We start from the raw sequence: 18,694 nt of genomic DNA, 5'->3' as shown, positions 1-18,694 counted from the left end.
CTTTATTCACCAGTTGCTAGAGTATATTTCTATAATCTATGCATTTCTGTGTATTATAGATTGAATACAATTAATTCACTGTGTTTGTACATTAAATTTTCAATTGAAGCTCACCCATAAATTTATTACAAAAATAGTTAATATAAAATTATGAGAGAATGCCTGTGGAAAAAGGTGGGTATCTAGGATGTTAAATGCCAAATGGAAGAATGTGCTCTTCTAGATCTTAAAGTGGTGGTTGGGGTTTTTCATCTTTTATCTGGTGCTTCTAAAGTTTTGCACTGGTTACTTCAAGTGCTGAGGTTTTACAGGGCGGGTAATAATCTAGTACTTCATGACTTTGTCAAGCATATTACTCCATTGGCTAAAATTTGTGCCATCACTGCAACTCTGAGTCTTCACTTGTAAATGAAATAGCAGTTCCTTGTGCAGCATATAGCTGTGGCAAGAGACAAAAGTACCTTTTAATAAGTATGTGTTTCATTTTTTCTTGCTGTCAGGATAGCTGGTATTCTTGAAGCCCCTAGTAACTTGTCTCTGCAGATGACTGTCTTTGGTCATCACTGTCATACCTTCAAGCTGACATCAAGCTGAACCCCCAGGCAGCACAGACTGCTGTAGGAATGTACTGAGATCATGCAAAGTGTGGGAACATTCCTGTAATCTTTAAAACAGGATGTATTTCACTTCTTTTAAACAACTATTGAAGCTTTAAAGAAGAAGAAATTGGGATTTTAATATCCATAAAGAAGTCACAGCTGTGGATTTTTATTTCAGATAGCCGGAGGAGGTTCAGCACCTTTGAAGGTATTAAACAAAACCACCCTTGCTTGTTTTATTTCTATTTAAAATGCAGACGGGTAGAAAAAAATCAATGTTTACGAAATGAGAGAGAACAAAACTGGCTTAAAGAGTAAAATATCTTCTTGAGGAGTATGAATATAATAGCATGAAAAAAACAAACCTAATTGACCTCTTACAAAAATACCATAATGTGCCTTTCATCAAGTAAAGCCATGAGATAAGGAGAGGATTCCTCCACTGATACAATTGTCATTGTTTAGTTTAAACCAGTAGATTTTTAATGCTTGCACCAAGAAAGAATCTCCCAGTTCTCCTTGGTTTTTCTTCATCCTCTTCTACATCTCTCATTTGCATTCTCAGATGTCAATGAAGCGCTAGACTTTGATCTCCCACATACTTAATCATTTGCTGTAAGCAAGTCCTAGTCCTTTTGATTCTGATTTACATTTGAACTAGCAACCTGATTTATGTTGTTCCAGCACTGAAAAGGGAGCAGGAACCACATGAAAACTCTGTTTCATTTAGACTGTTTTATTATCTGTCTTTTAGGAGGAGATTACGTCTTCAGTGCAAAGGAGAACTTGGTTCAAAGACTTCAGTGTGAATCTTGCAGATGATTTGATGACTTGGCATCCTGGCTTACTAAGTTCACTATAGGACTGCAATGGTCCTCTGCATGGTATTATTAAGATTTTTAAGAATGTTTCCATGGTGCACATTGAATTAGCTGTATACTCTCAACTATATTGATAGGAGTCAAAACAAAAAGACTTCCTAGATTCAGGGACTATTAGATCCTGATCCCATACCAGTTGTTCTTTCGTGTCTTTCATTATACTGAAGATCTAGCAGATTATTCTTTCTTCTAAGAGACATTACAATGCTTGTTTCGTGCAAGTTATTCTTATATTTTCTGAAAATAAAAGCCTGTATACTAAGTCATAGTCTTCATCAAACATTACCAATCCAGCAAAATATTTAATTGGCTTTTTAATTTTAAGTGGAATGATCAGAAATTGTTTTTTCTGTAAATATTAGTGAAACAAGATGGTATGGAAAAATTATGATTCTAACAGAAAAGTCATAATAACAGAAACACTTTAAAATAAAACCTACATTATTTTAATATAAATTAGTCATTGGTTATGAAGTTTTGATGAGATTTGTGAACCCAACTTTGTTATAGTTCTTTAATATAACTTTAATGTTTAAACCTATGATGCATAGAATGGAATTCTACTCAGGAGAACCATTCTGATTTCTGTGTAATTGGAAAAGTTTATGTATTCAGTGGGCTAGTAGTACTGAGAACAGACATCTGTTATCTCCATGACTTTGTAATGCCACGCTGTAACATGGGACATAAACAAGATTGTACTTGGACAAATAGTGCTATTTTAGAAAAATGTGCTACGTCTGTTTTGGTATCTTTCTTTTTGCCAGGGACTGATCAGGAAAATTCTCAGCTTCTGTAGGTGGCAGATGCAATTGGTCATACTGAGTTTCTGTCTGCTTTATGTTCACTTTACTCAAATTTCTTCTTATGGCTTCTTTACCTTGTTCAGCTTAACTACTGTTTTTCCTTCAACATCTTTGATACTCAAGTGTTTTATCAGGTTTTGGTTGTGTTGTTGGAAGAATAATGTTTTATGTATGTTGATTTATTCTGTTTGGTTTAGTTCCATGACTTGTTCACCATGAGGTTGAAAAACCAGAAAACCTGATTAATCTTTCTTTTCAATTTATGTGGAAGAACTAAATTTGAGAGTTTGAGATTTAATAGTTAAGAAGTCAAAAAGGATGCACATTAGAAAATGGTCTAATCCATACCCTATAGATAGATATTCTTTTTTCTTGTTGGTATAGACAGTGTCTAGCTCTTCACTTGTTTGCTAGTGACTGTTCATCCTGGAGAACAGAAGGCTCAGGGGGAATTTTGTCAATGTGCATGAATACCTGAAGGAAGGATGCAAAGAAGATGATACCAAGCTCTTTTCAGTGGTGTGCAGGGACAGGACAAGAGGCAATGGGTATGAACTGAAACACGGGAGGCTCCCTCTGAACATCGGGTAACTTTTTTTCAGTGATGATGACTGAGCACTGTCACAGAGTTGCTCAGAGATTGTGGTGTCTCAATTCTTAGAGATATTCAAAAGCCATCTGGATATAGTCTTGCACAACTGGCTTTTGATGGCCCTGCTTGAGCAGGGGAGTTGGACAAGATGACTTTTAGAAGTCCCTTCCAGTCCCAACCATTGTGTGACACTGTTAGAGGACTGACCTGATGCCATGTTAAAGGTACTTCAAGAATTTAGTTTTATGTTTTCTGTCATACTGTTTCTGAATTGGCTGTGGGATTACAGGGAGATCTCTTCATCTTTTTCAGTTCTTGTTGCCTTTTCGTGGATTACTCTGATGTCTGTAAACAGGATTTCTCAGCAGTGGTTACAGTAGTTGTTGATTTAAAAAAACCACCCTACATTTGGCACAACTTCGATGATATAATCCATTGTTCCAAGGAATCTCAGTATAATTTCAATTGACTGGACATGATGATAACACCACCTTCATACTTTGCCTGGTCTCTGTAGTTCCATTACAGTACTTCCAATATATGTCCTTTATGCTTTTTTTTGTGTGTGTGTGTATTTCTAGCTTGGCATTTTTTAGTCTTTTCAAAGTTGTCCAAAGCCTCTTGCCACTCTCTCTTCCTGGTTTTTCCCATATGAGTTGTTACTCAGTCAAATTTGATATGCTGTCTGGGCCATCACAAGATGAATGCATAACCTTTTCAAATGGCATCTGCCTGAATTTTGCATATTCATCTAACACAGAAGTACTTGATATCAATGACTTCTCAAAATATCTCCTCTTGTAGGCAATGAAAAAAAGTTTCAGTTTTACATGAGTTCTTTTGTGTGCAAAAGCAAGACATACTTTTTTAATGTTGTATCTCTTGCAGATGAATTCTTAGACCAGAACTTCTGAATAATATTTTGATGATTGGGAAAACATGAAACATAAGATATGCACAAGGACCTGAGCTGTGATTACCCACTTGGCAGTACCAGCTCAATATGGATGTAATTATGGGTCAATGTAACGACATTAAACATACATTTTTCTATTTAGTGGTAACTTTTGTAAGCATTCAGCAGCTTTGTCAGTTTTGAAAGTTACTGATAAAATGTATGACTGAATGAAAATACCTGAATTTGGCTTAAACGTGATTTAAGGAAACTAATAAGGCATATTTTATACAAAAATATAGCAATACAAAGCCCATTTGTGTATCATAAAAGTACCCAGGAAATACTAGTAGGAGTTAGTGTTGCTGTTATCATCTCCTTTGTCAGTATGGTCCCTCCATTGGTGAAGAGATTTAGTCCATCAGCTTTTCAGTATTTCTTCTCCCGCACTGACAAGGACTGTCACTTGTCCAGGCTGTCACTGCGTGTGCAGCTCCACATGTTCTCTGAGCTCTGGATGATTGTCTATCTTGGGTTTATTTTCTGGTGGGATATTGGATTATCAATCTTGCTCACTATGTCAGAGATCTGACTGATGTCTATAAACTTTGTTCTGGACTAGATGACGCCTGTCGTTTGTCAGGCTCTGCTTTTTTTCTGAGTCTCTCAATAGTCTATTCTATTCTTGAAATACTTGTCTGAGGTCTGTCCCAACTTCTTATGTTCTCAGATCTGGTTAGCTCCTTGCCAAACTTAAGTAGCACGATTCACTTTGTATTGGTCACCAGCCTCTCTTAAATGTGTCACAAATATTTCATTCTAGAAATTTATTTTTGCATAGTTTGCAGTATTCCATTTTTGTAATAGATTTTCATGTTTGGGTTCTACTCTTTGAGTTAATTGAAACTGTTAAATACTTCAAGTATGTCTGAAACCACAATTTTCAGAAATAAGGCTATTTTCTAATTATTGTCTTTCTCTTCACTAGTATAAGTCTGTTCCAGGTGCAGAATGAAGCACCATTTCTGTCTCTTCCCATTGTTTTCCATGCTAAGAGGGATTTTCAGCTCTGGTGAAGGTTTCAGCTATTCTGCTTTTCCATCCTGGTAATTTCTTTTAATGACTTTTCTTTTTTTTTCCCCCTACTGATAACCATTTGGCGTTGAGGAGTAACTTAAAAAGGACCCTCTTTATTCAGACACATTATTACTGCCTGCCTTTGCATAACAGAATGTGGGCTGAACGGAGCCCACTGCTCAGCCCTCCTGCATTGGGGAAGTGAAGCTTCTTCGAGATTCAGGTCTTGGTGCTGTGTTTTACTGTGGAAAATATGGATTAACTATGTAGAGAGGGATGATTTTTTTGTGTTATGATCTTGCACACCTGCTTTTTAACTGTGATTTTTCATCTCTTATGAGTAGCTGCACAGCACATGGCTGGCAGCCTGTGACCGTGCTGATTCATAATAGAACGAAGTAGTAAATTCACTTACTTAAATCTCTGTAGGATATCTAGATGCACCAAGAAGTTCACCTTTGACTTTTGTATTTTGACCCATCAGGGTGTACTTTGAGCTGCTTGTGAGTATGGAGTCTGTGACAAGACTTAGTTTAAGCGGTTACATCCTTGGGCATGAGCAGGGAGGAGAGAGTTTGAACTTGCATGAGGACAAAATGAATCCTCTGTTATTTGTGTTTCTCTAGAATTCATGATGATGGGCCTTTTGTGCTATGTCACAGAAAGTTATTGTTTCTTTTATTAAAATTGTGTATTAAATAAACTAATAGATTGCTATTTTTACTATTAACATAGTAAAATTTTATCCCGATCTTATATTATCTAAAGAATTAACATAAGAATGTAAAATATGCTTTATTCTAGGGCTTAGGATAAACAGCAAGACCTAAAAACGGTATATCAGGAGCTCTCCAGGACAGACCATTTGTATTTCTTCATCTTACTCTGGAGGAGAAGATAAATAGATACAGTTCCCACAATAACATGGCCTTCAGATGTAGTGAATATGATTATCTGTATTTTGTAATTTTATCTCCAGGTGGAATATCATGATACATATTTTTAAGATGCTGGTAATGAGAAATACCTACCTGTCTTCCCAAAATTCCTGTTTCTACTTTCACTAGTAAACTGTGCCCATCACCTGTGAATGCGATCTCACTTTAAAACAAACATAAAAGAGGTAAATCTTGGTATATAGAGTATTGTACTTATGAAAACATTCATGTCTTTGTTACTGTGATGAAAATAATTTTTATATATGCCAGATGAGAAAATTTATTTTACCTCTTTACTACTCTTAAGTAGAATTTCTGGAGTTTTCCGTGTACCTGCACCTTGGTTTTGCAGCAAAGAGAAGGAATATGGCAGTGGCACTTGATCATTTTCTTTGCAGCAGCATTCATACTGAAAATGCTCAGTAATCAGTGGCATGTTGTTTTCAACCATAGAATCCTCATGCTCTATTAACTCTGGTGGTAGGAAAATGGCTGTTGGCAATTTTCCATCATGTCAGTCCTCTTAGTATTTACGTTAGATACAGTATTTATAAAGGCAACAGATGTATTTCTTGCTTTTTCCTCTCTCCCGATATTTCAGTGTTGAGAGTTGGAATGTGTTTTCTCTGTTCATCTGTTGTATACATACGGTAGGGGATGCATTTACAGTACTACCACTGTATCTTGGAGTAACAGAAACCTGAGCTGATTTCAGTTTCTGTCTCAGTTTGATCTGTACAATTCCTTGTGTGTCTGAGTTTTGAATTCCCACATTAAACTGAAGACTGGCAAAAAAAGTTTATATTTAAAAAGAAACTTAAAGAAAGATTTTTTTCCTCATTTGATGTTGTACAGGAATTCATAGTGATTTATCCAGGTATTATTTTAAAAGAAAGGCATTGTTCGTGTGGAGATCAATACAACCAAGATGACGTGGAGTTCATCCTCAATGGGCGATTGCATTCATTTTTTATTTTAATGAATCATTTGATATACTTTGAAATAACATGATCTATAGATCTATAGATTGGGGGTATCAAAATTGAAAGTTTGCATATTTAATAATATGCATATCAAATAAAATCAACAGATTTCTATTTTATTTTCTTAAACTGTAAACTAACCATCTCCCAGTGTCAAGGCTCAGTTACTTGAAAAAATAGCAAAATTTTTACTTTCTGAATTTCTGCTTGTTATCTCTCCTTACCCTCCCCAGCTTTCTCTCACAATTTTTTTTCCCGCTTGGATTGCATTAAACATCTGCTATTTGTATCAAACACTCTGTGAATCCATCCATTGTTTATGTCAGTTAATGTTAAGTAATACTTTGTACAGCAATAAGAAGCAATAAAAACCCCAGCAATAAACTGCTGTGTGTCAGTGATTTCTCCTCAGGGTCTGCCACAAGCCATCTGATTTGACTGAAATAATGGCAAACAGTTTTAGACCTTTGCATTAACTCTGCAGGCTAATGTCCATGGGGGTTGGTAAGTGTCGTGCTTACAGAAGGATATTGGTGGTGTAGTTCCAGAGATAAAAACTGATGGGTGCCAGAGTAAGCATTGGGTAAACAGAAACAGTTGAACACTTCCCATGGGGGTGCTATCCAGGTTATGTGCAACTTTTGTGTGTTTGAATACTTTGCATGTACTGAGATGAGGCAGAGGAATACTATTAAGTTTAAAGACAGCTAATTTAGGATAACTAGGTTCTAACTGCCAGAAGTGAAATACTAAATTGGTTTAGTTTTCAGGAAACATGCACTTAATATTTTCTAAAAATCAGATGTCTCAAAGTGTCTCAAGGTGAATGTTGGCTTCAGAGAGCTCTCACCAACCCTGGGATATTTGGGCTTTTTGATGTGTCATCCCGTTATGTTGCTTCCTGATCCACACCCCCCCCAATATTTTTTAAGGAGATGAAAGAATATAGAAGAATAACAACTTGGTTTTCCAGAACAAACACCTCTGCCATATACTAACAAAACGATGCAGAAAATAAAGTAGCCAATTTAGATGTTTCTTGTAAGTCCTTATATCAGTAGTTCTTTATCAGTAGAAAATTCGGATATTCCTTACAATAACTACTGTTTGACTTCATGTTTTTTAACCACAGCTGTCACTTTTTGTAGTTGGCTTGTTCCTTAAAATTTGCATAAATCATTAAGTGGTATTGTGCTATAGAAAAGCATCTTCTACTTAGTAAAAGAAATGAAACAACATTCATTTAAGAAATTGCACCAGACCTTTAGAGAGATTTAATAAACCTATTCATTACATTATGTAGCATTAGAAAAGGGCAACCCTCCTACTTATGGTATGAATAAAAGAAGGTGATATTAGCCTATGCTTCCTCTTAATTTTTTGAAATTTTTGTCAAAAAAAAGGAAATTCTGGGAGCATGATATCTGCACCTGATATCTTGAAGAAAGCCTCTCTGAAGAAATGAACGAAAAAAGTGTCGTGAGGGTCATGTAGGTAAATTCAAGTTATTTTTGTATTGTCATTTTTGTAATAAAAATGGGGATTATAAGGGAAAAACATGGAGTTCATGCAGTGAACAGTTTATCTCTGTGCCTCCTGGGTTTATTAAGGAAAATATGTGTATAAAGATGCTTGACAGAAAATTCTTGTTTGCCACTGTATGTTCTCATTTACAAATTGCAGTGTTTCAGGGGTCTCATATTTATCTGGGAGACATGTGTGCTAACTGAAGATTTGCAGAAATCGTTTGCACATCTAGTTATTTTTTTGCCTTAGTGGTTGCTTTATAACAGCTACCTTGAGTATTAGAAATTCAATACTGTCATATGTTCTGCAGTATCTAGTCCTTGGTTGCATTACAACCAACAGCTAAATCAAATAAGATTGCAGTACATGATGTTAGTAAATGTAGATGTGGATGTCTCTCTGTCCGTGTCATATTTATATGTATATTAAGGATGTGTGTCTGTTAAACCAGTATCCTTGTCCAACTTCAAGTGGAGGTGGTTAAATATAGTGGAATCACAGTGGTGGAAAAGATGCTTTGATGTTTGAAAAAGAGTAGGATAATAAAGGAGGAGAAAAGGACCCTCAAATTCAGGGTACCCTCCATGAGAGAGTTGGATCTTGTTTTACATTTAATCCTATTCAGTTCTACCTCTGCTCTCATATAAACCAAGAGTGATGTTCCTGGTTGTGTGGTTGGGGAATTTAAGCATTTTTAACTGCCTAGAAAATATCATAGGTGAGTGGAAAAAAAGAAAAAACAGTATCATCTGTGCAAATTGCACAGATACTAAGTTCAGAGATAAAAAAACTATCAAATGTGTATTCGCTTTGTGACCAACTTAGGTGTTGGTCACAAAGTCGCTAATTTCCATTTTGCACTATGATGATAACTTACTAATAATGTCAGAGGATTATATTTTGATGTCAACTCACATAGTTATGATGTCTTAATTAAATGTTTGGAAACAAAAGCAGCTGTTGAGCTATGTACAGTTTTTGTAACTTGATTTTTTTTTCCATGAGATTCACACAGAAATAGATTTTTAGAAGTCCAAAGGCTATCCTTGTATTCAAATAATTGTACCAGTATAGCATGTTAGTGTGAAGTTCCAACACATTTTTGTCTGGTGATTTTATTTTAGCCATATAGTTTTTACTTCTTAGTCATGAATTTAGTCTCTGTGAAGGCCAGGAGGTGGAAACCCTCTATTATTCCAGCACTACACAGGACTCTGCGCTACTGTATCAGGAAATCTCAAGTAACAGTTTTATGATGCATGAGGATATTGTTTTCTGCAAGCAATAACATACATTTCTATTTCTCCAGCAATATCCACATAATCAAACATTCGCAAGTGCTTTACAAAGAATTTAATTAAATAGTGTACAGAGTGACTGGATGCAGCACATACACAGTTATATATTTAGTAGTTCCCATTTTGCAGTCAGCGCAGAACACTTTTGCACAGTGATATGTGTGAGTGATATTTCCATCAAAATGTGCATCACCCCTCCTTTTCTACCTTATTCCTTTAAAATGACACCGAAACCTTAACAGATGTCACCTCCAGGAGCACAGGATACCTTCCTCAGGGCTCTAATGGTGTGATAAAGAGAGGGAAATACAAATTCTCATGTTGAGACTTGAACATCAAACATTGTTCCTCTGAAATCAAACATTTATTCCTCCCCAGAGAAAGATATAGATTATTGTGTCTTTTACCACAAAACCAAACGCGTTTGGAATTTTATTTAAAGGTAGTAGAAGTTTTTGGAGCAATCAAAGACCAACCAATGAAAAACTAACATCAAGACTTGCATACTCAGGTTAGATGTGGACAGTCAGAAGTGAAAGATTTTATGACAATGACTATGTTCAGGGTCCATTCTGTCAGTCACTGGATATTAAGTCTCTTCTTTGGCATTAAAGTGCAGTGTATCAGTCCCTGCGCTAGGAAAAGGTAGTGTGCTCATATTCATTCAACATTATTGGTATGGTCATGTCACCTGCAGGGCTTAACATTCTGGAAACTGACTGGGTTATCTGTTTTGTTTACTTTGTTCAGAAAAGCCCTTTAAGCATTAGCCAATGCGTGAGAGGAGTTTTCAGGCTTGCAGAGCAGTGAGGCTGTGTTGGATGAAAGTGATTTAGAATATCCCTCTGTGGTTGCCTACCTGCAAGGCAGTTATCTGTCCGTCAAATTGGAAGGTTTTATTGGTATGTCAGTGCTATAAAGTATCAGTCTAAACCAGCAGACCAATACCAATGACACAAATGGTGAAAGACAGTCTATAATTAGCCGTAAAGGTTTAGTGTGAGACCTCACCCTTGTTTCCCAGTTCCAGAGAGTTATTCCAGTTTATAACTGTCTGACACTGACAAAATCAGTGTCAGATACATTATGACTGGCAAGAAAGACCAAAAACTACAAATGGACCCAAAGGAGAGAAAATAAAAGGATCAGTAAAAAGTAGGAAACTGGTTTTACTTTTGTGCTAGTTTTTGTTCTGTGTCTCTTTGCTAATTTGAGGGGAATTGCTGAAAACTTAATTGGGGTAAATAAGAACAGAGTCTCTCTGTATTCATCTTCTGAAGACACCTTTTGAAGGGTGGTTTAATTGCTGTAGGAGAAATTATGGAGATATGGCTTTCTTTACAGAGTTGAGAATGGGAGAGATTCCTGTTTAATGTCAATGAAGATTTGCTGTTAACTTCAGTGATTTCACCCAGTAGCCTTTGTGTCCCTTTTTTCCCCCATCTTTATACCTTCAGACATGAGTTTTTCATTTTGCATGTCATTTATAACGAATTGCAGTTACTCTAAAAAATTAGTACAGTTCGAGCTTCAACTGAAAAAGAAGAGGAAAGCATGTCATTTTGAATTTGCTTGCATATCTAATCTTGAACAGCATGTTTTGGATTTTTGCTTTAATTTCTTTAATTATACTTTTGTTCTAGTGCCTGCTTTTCTATAAAATACTTATTCTTTAGCATTTGTAGTATGTCTCTGTGATTTGGATATTTTTACTTTGCTTGTATTTGGAAGTATCTGCTAGACTCTCTCTTTGCTTGTGCTAGGAGGCTGGTATTTTTGTGCTTCTTGCATCAGGCCCTTTTTGGGAATGCCAGAATACACCCAAATTCTCCATTCCTGATATTTTAATTGCAACTTCCTGTGAATCCTGGAGTAGAGCTCCTGCAGTCTGTTCTCCAAGCCAATTCTACCACACTTCAGCAAGCCAAAACAGACAACCTTAGGAGATATGTCAGTGCTGTGATATAATTTAGAGTATTATTTAGAATAAGTAGGTCAGAATTTTTCTTGTTCTGGTTAGGAAGTCAGCCCAGAGATCTTTCATCCCACCCAGTGAACTACCACCTACATGTATACTACATGTGATAACTGCCAATGAACTGGGTTTGGAACCAGAAGTAATAGAACCAAATGAGAGAGGAGTGTGGCAGCCAGGCTAATTAATTAAGAAGTCAGGCTAATTAGTTTGACTAGAGGGAGCACTATGCTGATGTGACACTGTAGATTCCAAAATTCTGTCTGATTTGTACATGGGTTGCACGGGTCTTCTTACAGACGTACAAGTTGTTTCTGGACTCTTTCAGATGTTTTTTGTCATGAAGCAACATTGTGTATTGGTTTATTCCCTAGAAAAATTTACTGTAATTTTGGATTTCTTTCTATACTGATAGTCAATTTATTTCCTTCTCAATCTTCTGCAGTAAGATTTTTTTAACACATGTATTTTAATTCAACTTTATGCCGCTGAGATTCCTTGTTGCTTTTTTTTTTTACCTGACGAAGGACCTTCCCATTTTCTTCCTAATATTTTGTCACTTACTGAATACAAAACTGAAGTAATGCTCCTGAAGTTGTGTATGGTCCCATTTCCAACCTGTGGGGCTGAGAAGAGGCTGCCAGCAGTCTTGTTCCCAGAGGATGTGTGTTAGCAATAGTGCACACTGAAAGATGCCTTGTTTTGTAAGAACTGATGATCCTGAACAATTTGCCATTTTTCTTGTTATGAAACAGTATTTCTTCAGTGCATTCCTTAATGTCAGGTTACATACAGTTTTGTGTGTAAGATTTTCACAAAGAAGTTGCTTTAATGAAAAGATAAAAAATACTTGCTGTAAAAGTCTATGTTACCGCATTGATATGGTATAGTAAACATGAGAAGCAGTATCAAATCCAGCAATAAATCAATAAGGTGTTGTAAATAAGCTGAATTCTGTATATAAAGCTTCAATTAGAAGTACTAATATTGTATTACATCAATAACATAGTGCTCATGTGTGAGCAGATATTGGCATAAAATAAAAAAAATGAATATTTTATTAATGTTTCCTAAGTAACGTAGCTAGAAAGCTGAAATTAAGGGGTTTTTTTAATGTGTGTTATTTATAATGCTTTTAGTGATGACTTATGGTCTTACTTATAATAGTTCTTCAGCATAGTAGCTCCCACAAGGAGTTAACATATATTTTTTCTATTTCTAGATCTGTTAGCTGTGCCTAAGCATCCATATGCTGCTATGGAGAACTGGGGACTGAGTGTTTTTGTGGAGCAAAGGATACTGCTAGATCCAAGCATTTCTTCTATATTATACCTACTGGATGTCACCATGGTCATTGTACATGAGCTATGTCATCAGGTATTAAAGGTGTTCACATATTTGATCTTAATGTCAGAAACCATGCATTCCTTTTTAAAACCGAAAATGAATTTATACTGTACGTATGGACAGTTGCAACTTCCATTGTACTGAAATCCAAATAACACAGAGGTCTGTAAGACACATCCCTACAATACAGAAACTGTGAAGACTCAAAATGGGCATAGAGGAGAAAATTAGTAGCAATGAACAACTTCCCTGTCTTCTGTATGATTATATTCTGTATGTTTGTGTCTCTGTGTTTGTTGCTGGTGTGTAGAATAAACATGTTGATAGGTGTAGAAAGTTATTCATTGTAGAACTACAGCAGGTTCATCCTGAATTTCATGTTCATGTCAAAAAAATCTTTTGGCTCAATTTGGTAATCAGCTTCTTCTTCCATCATATATACACATACTTCCATTCTTTTCTTTTTTTAACCCACTCTGTGTTCACTGTTGGTGGATAATCAAGTCTTTATGTGTACAGAAACTGTGTCAATAAGAAAACTTAAAATAATAAACCCATATTACAATTTATTTTGTGTTTTCCCCATCTTCTTATCTCAAACCGAACACATTACAAGTATTCAGTAATATTGAGTTGAATGCAGATATTATTGAAGAAATTTGCTACAGGGGCAGGCAACGCTTTCTTACACTCATAAGAGGCATAATCATAGCCTTCAGGTTAAAATGAATGAAATCCTACTGTGTAATCACCATGGCTTACATCTGTGACTTTACACAGTGTTCTTTAAAGGCAATGCAAATTCTTAACACTTTCTGCAAATAAGAAGTCCCATGTAAAAGGGAGCCATTGTAATGGAGTTCTGGCAGATGAACCTGGAAATAATATTGTTTGGTTCATGTTCATATTAATGTTTCACATTAAATCTTTCAATGAATATGAAGTCCCTAACTACAACATGAATTTTTTTTTTAATGTTATTGCTGGTTTGATCTTGATATGATCATCTGATTTTATTATAAGCTCTTTATTGTGCATTACAATAGGGTAGCACACTGTTCAGCTAGAAAAATTACAGTGCCTTAGGAATCAGGCGAGGAAAACACACATTAGATCATGAAATCCCAGCTCTTGCTAGTATTAGATTCTTCTGTGTGGTGTATTTGTAAAGCCAGGCTCAGTGCTCCTGATTACAGGGTTATGTGACTTCCCTTAAAACCTTTTGATTAAATCTGATGGTCAATACCTTTTTCTAAGTTCAGCTTTAAATCTTAGTTTTTGTGAAGTAATTTCATTACTTCCAGTTATTCTTTGCACTGCTTTGATAATTTCCTCTGCTTCCAGAGCAATTTGTACTTCAGATGTGGGCAATTATCACATCAGTAACATTCCAAGTTTGTTTATTTGATTCTCATTGAAACTGAAGCCTTTTCACATTCTTCTGGGAATGTCAGAGGACCATGAATTTATTTTAGGGTAGAAATGTGGTCATAAAGTGCTTTTAAGTGACCTTAAAATAGCAAATGAGGAGGTTTACTTGGTGTCCATGTGGATATTACTTCCAGTGCTGTTTGCTTAATTAAATGTAGCTTCCTCTATTCCTGTTGCTGCTGTTTCTGTTTCAGCATCTTGCAGATCAGCTCTTTGCTTAACTGCTTCACTGGATAACTACACAAGATAGAAAATATTCAGGTGAAAGAAACATTTCTACTTTTTAGATGCAGAATTGAGTCACAGAGAGTATGATTGTTCATCTGCAAATAAATTTTTGAGGGAAAAACCCTCAAAAAATATAAGCTGCAAAATACTGTCTAGCACCTCCATCACAGTATTGTTTTTATTTAGTAATTTTGTCTGCTTTTATCTTACTCATACTCCCTCAAGGAAACTTTAGAGCAGGAACTCTAAACAATACTATCTTAATTGAAAATGTCCTGAACTGAGACCTGGTTGGGTCGGGGGTTTCTTGCCTCTGCTGTTTAATTGTTAATTATTCACTGCATTTTTCATTGTCTTTTGCTGTGAAGCATCTCACTTGCTAACCTGTGGTGATACATGAATATTCCTCCCCTTCACTCAATTTTACACATAGAGTAACAGCGTTTAACCAACATCACTTCTGGTGCAGCCAGAAGTAGAATCCACATTTCCAGTTTTGCTTTTTTATTTATTGATTTTTTTTTAAAATTTCACTTAAGAGGAAATGGAACTCTCATAAGAAAACATTCTTTTTTCTTTTTCTTCTTTTTTTTTTTTTTTTTTAAAGAATTTTGTCATTGTCCGTTTTCCCTGACTTTAAACCCATGACTTTAAAACTTATGGAACATATCTGAGCATATAGTAAACTGATTTGTATGAGACCCCTGTTACTTCAAGTAGCACAGCAATTGCTTTGCTAATGTTGTTTCCAAGACTGAAAAAACCAGATGAATATTAAAAAATGAGAGTATTGCCTTTAGATTTGCCTGTTTAAAATTGTAATTCCCAAACCTGCTGGGTATTAATGCTTGAGTACAGTTTTCAGGACAGATAGAAGATGAGACAGCATTGCAAAAAGACAAATTCTGTGGTTGTGAAAATACAGGTGAAAAGTGTGTAAGAAAGAATTTTGTGTCCAGTTTCTTCACAGTTGACTTTGTCATGTTTGACCAGGTATTTATTTTAGGCTCATGTTTTAGGAGAGACGCATTACAGTTAAGTAGGTAGCTTTGGTTTTGTCATTACGTAGGTTGTATTTTTTGATATTTCAGCTTGAGTGTTCTTTTAGAACATTTTATTAATTAAAAAAATTAATAAGTGAAAGAATGAGTGTTTTGGCATAAAACCTTCTCTTCCAAGCCCCAAACCGTAAGAGGGATATTGGTCAAAACACACATATTTCTAGCAGCTTAATTTGATAGCTCAAAATAATTACCATAATTTATTAAAATAATTCTAATTATGGTAGTAATCAGTTTTATGGGCATATCACAGATCAGTCCCACCTACAGTCTTTGAAGGAAAATTCGTTTGAATTTATGCACCATCATTTTTGCGATAGTTTTCCCACCTGAGAACAGAACTTGATGTGACAGATTGAGTTAAAGAGGCATGAAAGCTGAAATTTAAAAGTTCTACATCAACATGTTTTTAATAATCTGTAAAGGAAGCATATAGGAAAGAGTGTCCTCTCAGTGTATCTGTAAAATAAGTACCTTCTGCATATCAGATTGAACCTAATACTTGAGGGGGATGAGAAATTTATGTAATCAATAAATTTTAAAATAAAAATGAAGTAATGATCTTCATTCCAGGCAGATAGTGTTTATAGTCAAATACACAAATAAATACTTAAAGAAATTAAATGCTTTACTTACACTTTTCCTTTCAGATATGTAACACCTGGGAAGATAATAGCACCTTTCTGCTGGAAAATCTGGCTTTCTTACTTGCGTTCTCTGGCACTGCTCTGTCTCTGACATCCATAACTCTCTCTGATACTGTTCAAGATTAGTTAAGCAAATTCCCTGCATTTTCATATGGATATGCTGGTTTAATGACTGTAAAACATTTCTTCCTTTAGGTGCATAATTAAACAAATTGTTTTAATTGTATGAGTAGTTGTATCAGTAATAAATAAACCCAGAAAACCCACAAAGGAATATAACAAATTCTCTTTTATGACGTCATAAACTAATCTTATTAATTCAAGTTACAGGTATTATGAATTTTACAACCTTTATTTTTTTTAATCTCTCTCTGAATAGTCATAGTACAAAATGACTATTACTTGTTTCATGTTTGTTCAGCAGTCCTCTTGCAATTCAAGAAATAAACTCTATGCTATTGTGTTTAGTCTGTCGTCGCAAATCATTTAATCAACCTATTCTGGTATGAATATAACTGTCATACTCCTCAATGTATGAAAGTTACATTCATTTCAACATTTTAAATTCTGAAAATGCATTAGCTACATTAATATATTTGCAATATTTCTTTGTCTTTTCAGTTGAATGTTCTTAAGAACAGGATCTATCTTTGGCAGCCCTACAGAGAGTTAATTTATTGGTAGCCTTCAACTACATTATGCTCACTGAGTGTGCATTAATTTTAGCTTCACTTAGTGTATGAATTCTTAAGTTGGTTGTTAGTGACATTTAGAGTCACATTTTGCTTCATTTTTTCATTCAAATCCTATTTATTGAACCTTGTGTGGCAATCTGGTAATCTTTCTGGTAGTGTTGTTCTTTGAAGCACTAGTGTTTACTTCGCTGTGGATCCTCATTGCAGCATTGATCCTTCCTTGGCACTATTCTCACTCCACAAAGACATGACAGAAGCAAGACCTTTCATTCAGGTCCCAGACAAAGCCTTCAAACAAGCCAGATGTCATGAAAGCGAACTGCTTATTGGCCAACTCCACTTTCATTCATTCTCCACTCTCATTACAGTTCAGCAGCAGCTCTTCTGCTCTAACCTGAGTCTCTGCCTGTGGAATACTTAATTTCTGCTCCCTTTCAGTGTATTTTCAGAGCTTGCAAACACATGAAAGCTCAAAATTATTTCTGTTGATTATTAATTATTCTCATTTTTATTCATATTATGAGAAAACTGACATAATTTTACTGAAACAAAGTTTTGGTATTTGTTGGGCATAAAAGGTGCTACAGAGAGTATGAAATAATGTATATGTTTCTACTCCTACCACTGGTGTTACGGTGATTGAGGTTGCATAGGGCCATTACAGTCATTTAAACGGGATCATCCATGAGCAGAAGAATTTATGACATCTGATTTCCTTTGAATTCTTGTCCTCGTTTGTCTTCCAGTGATCATCTTAGCTCTGTGTAAAATCCCTCCGACACCCGCATGCCCTGTGCCGTGTCTGTTGATGGCTTACTAAGCAGAGTATCTAATGGATGTGTTCTTGCCTCACCCTCAGATCCAGCTCTTCTCCTCTTTTCAGATGATGATCTTTATGTACTTTCATAGGAGTTTAATTATCCTTGAGATTTCTGTCCTTCTTGCTAAATTAGATTGAAGTCAGTAGGGCAAATTGAGGGGTGACCTGGGGGAATGGGAAAGGCAGTCAACCCTCGAGTAGGCTTCCTTTGCGTATACATTGGTGGCCTATGCCTTTTCAGATACCTCTGCTTCTGGTTGCTGTTTGGGAAGGCTGCAATTCTCCTGTAAGTCCTCTATGAAGTTTTCTAGGCCTGGGTGGGTATCTCAGATACCCTAGGATGTTCTCTAAGTGGCATCAACTACCTGCTTTTAGGCATCTGAGTCCTACTCACGGAAAGATGGCATTATTACATAGAACTGCTTTCCTTAGAAGACCTTCTGAGAGGAGCATCGCTAGTATTGTAAATCTTAGTGGGCAGACATTGTGGAGAAAGAAGTGCTAAAATTTAGGTCTGAGGTAGGGAATGTTTTCCCAATTTTTCAATTTTCATACTATGCATAGTGACGTTTCCAGGTGATGGATCAGATTATTCAAGTTAGAAGCCTTTTTCTGTCCAGTGCATATGTTAGTCCCTTAAACCTAGGTGAGCATCTACTTCAGATAACTAAAGTTGACATTGTGAGTACTGTCCTCAATGCTTCTTTTCCCCACTTCTTCTTTTCTAATGTTTTACTTCATTAACTTATGCATCCTGTAAAGGCTGAATTAATTAGTACATGAAAAAAACAGTTGAGTTTCAGTGGGCGGTGTATACTACTGTTTTTATTAAAACTTTTGGAGAATGTGTTCTTTATAAATGAAATATATGCAAACATGGTTTCCTAAAGGTCG

At 35.7% G+C, this 18,694-nt stretch overlaps 1 protein-coding gene across 3 annotated transcripts in view; it reads left to right on the top strand.

Moving 5' to 3' along the window:
* Positions 1-18,694, top strand: part of TRHDE (thyrotropin releasing hormone degrading enzyme) — a 209,829-nt gene that overhangs the window by 68,840 nt on the left and 122,295 nt on the right. For all 3 annotated transcript variants that reach the window (XM_064655637.1, XM_064655636.1, XM_064655635.1), the window contains exon 4: positions 12,794-12,948. In XM_064655637.1, the coding sequence (XP_064511707.1) occupies positions 12,794-12,948 (155 nt within the window). The remainder of the gene's footprint in view (positions 1-12,793; positions 12,949-18,694) is intronic.

This window comes from Pseudopipra pipra, chromosome 5 (assembly GCF_036250125.1).
Source record: "Pseudopipra pipra isolate bDixPip1 chromosome 5, bDixPip1.hap1, whole genome shotgun sequence".
NCBI classification, from domain to species: Eukaryota; Metazoa; Chordata; class Aves; order Passeriformes; family Pipridae; genus Pseudopipra; species Pseudopipra pipra.
Note: the sequence above shows the minus strand (reverse complement) of the source record. Positions and strands in the feature narration are given on the sequence as shown.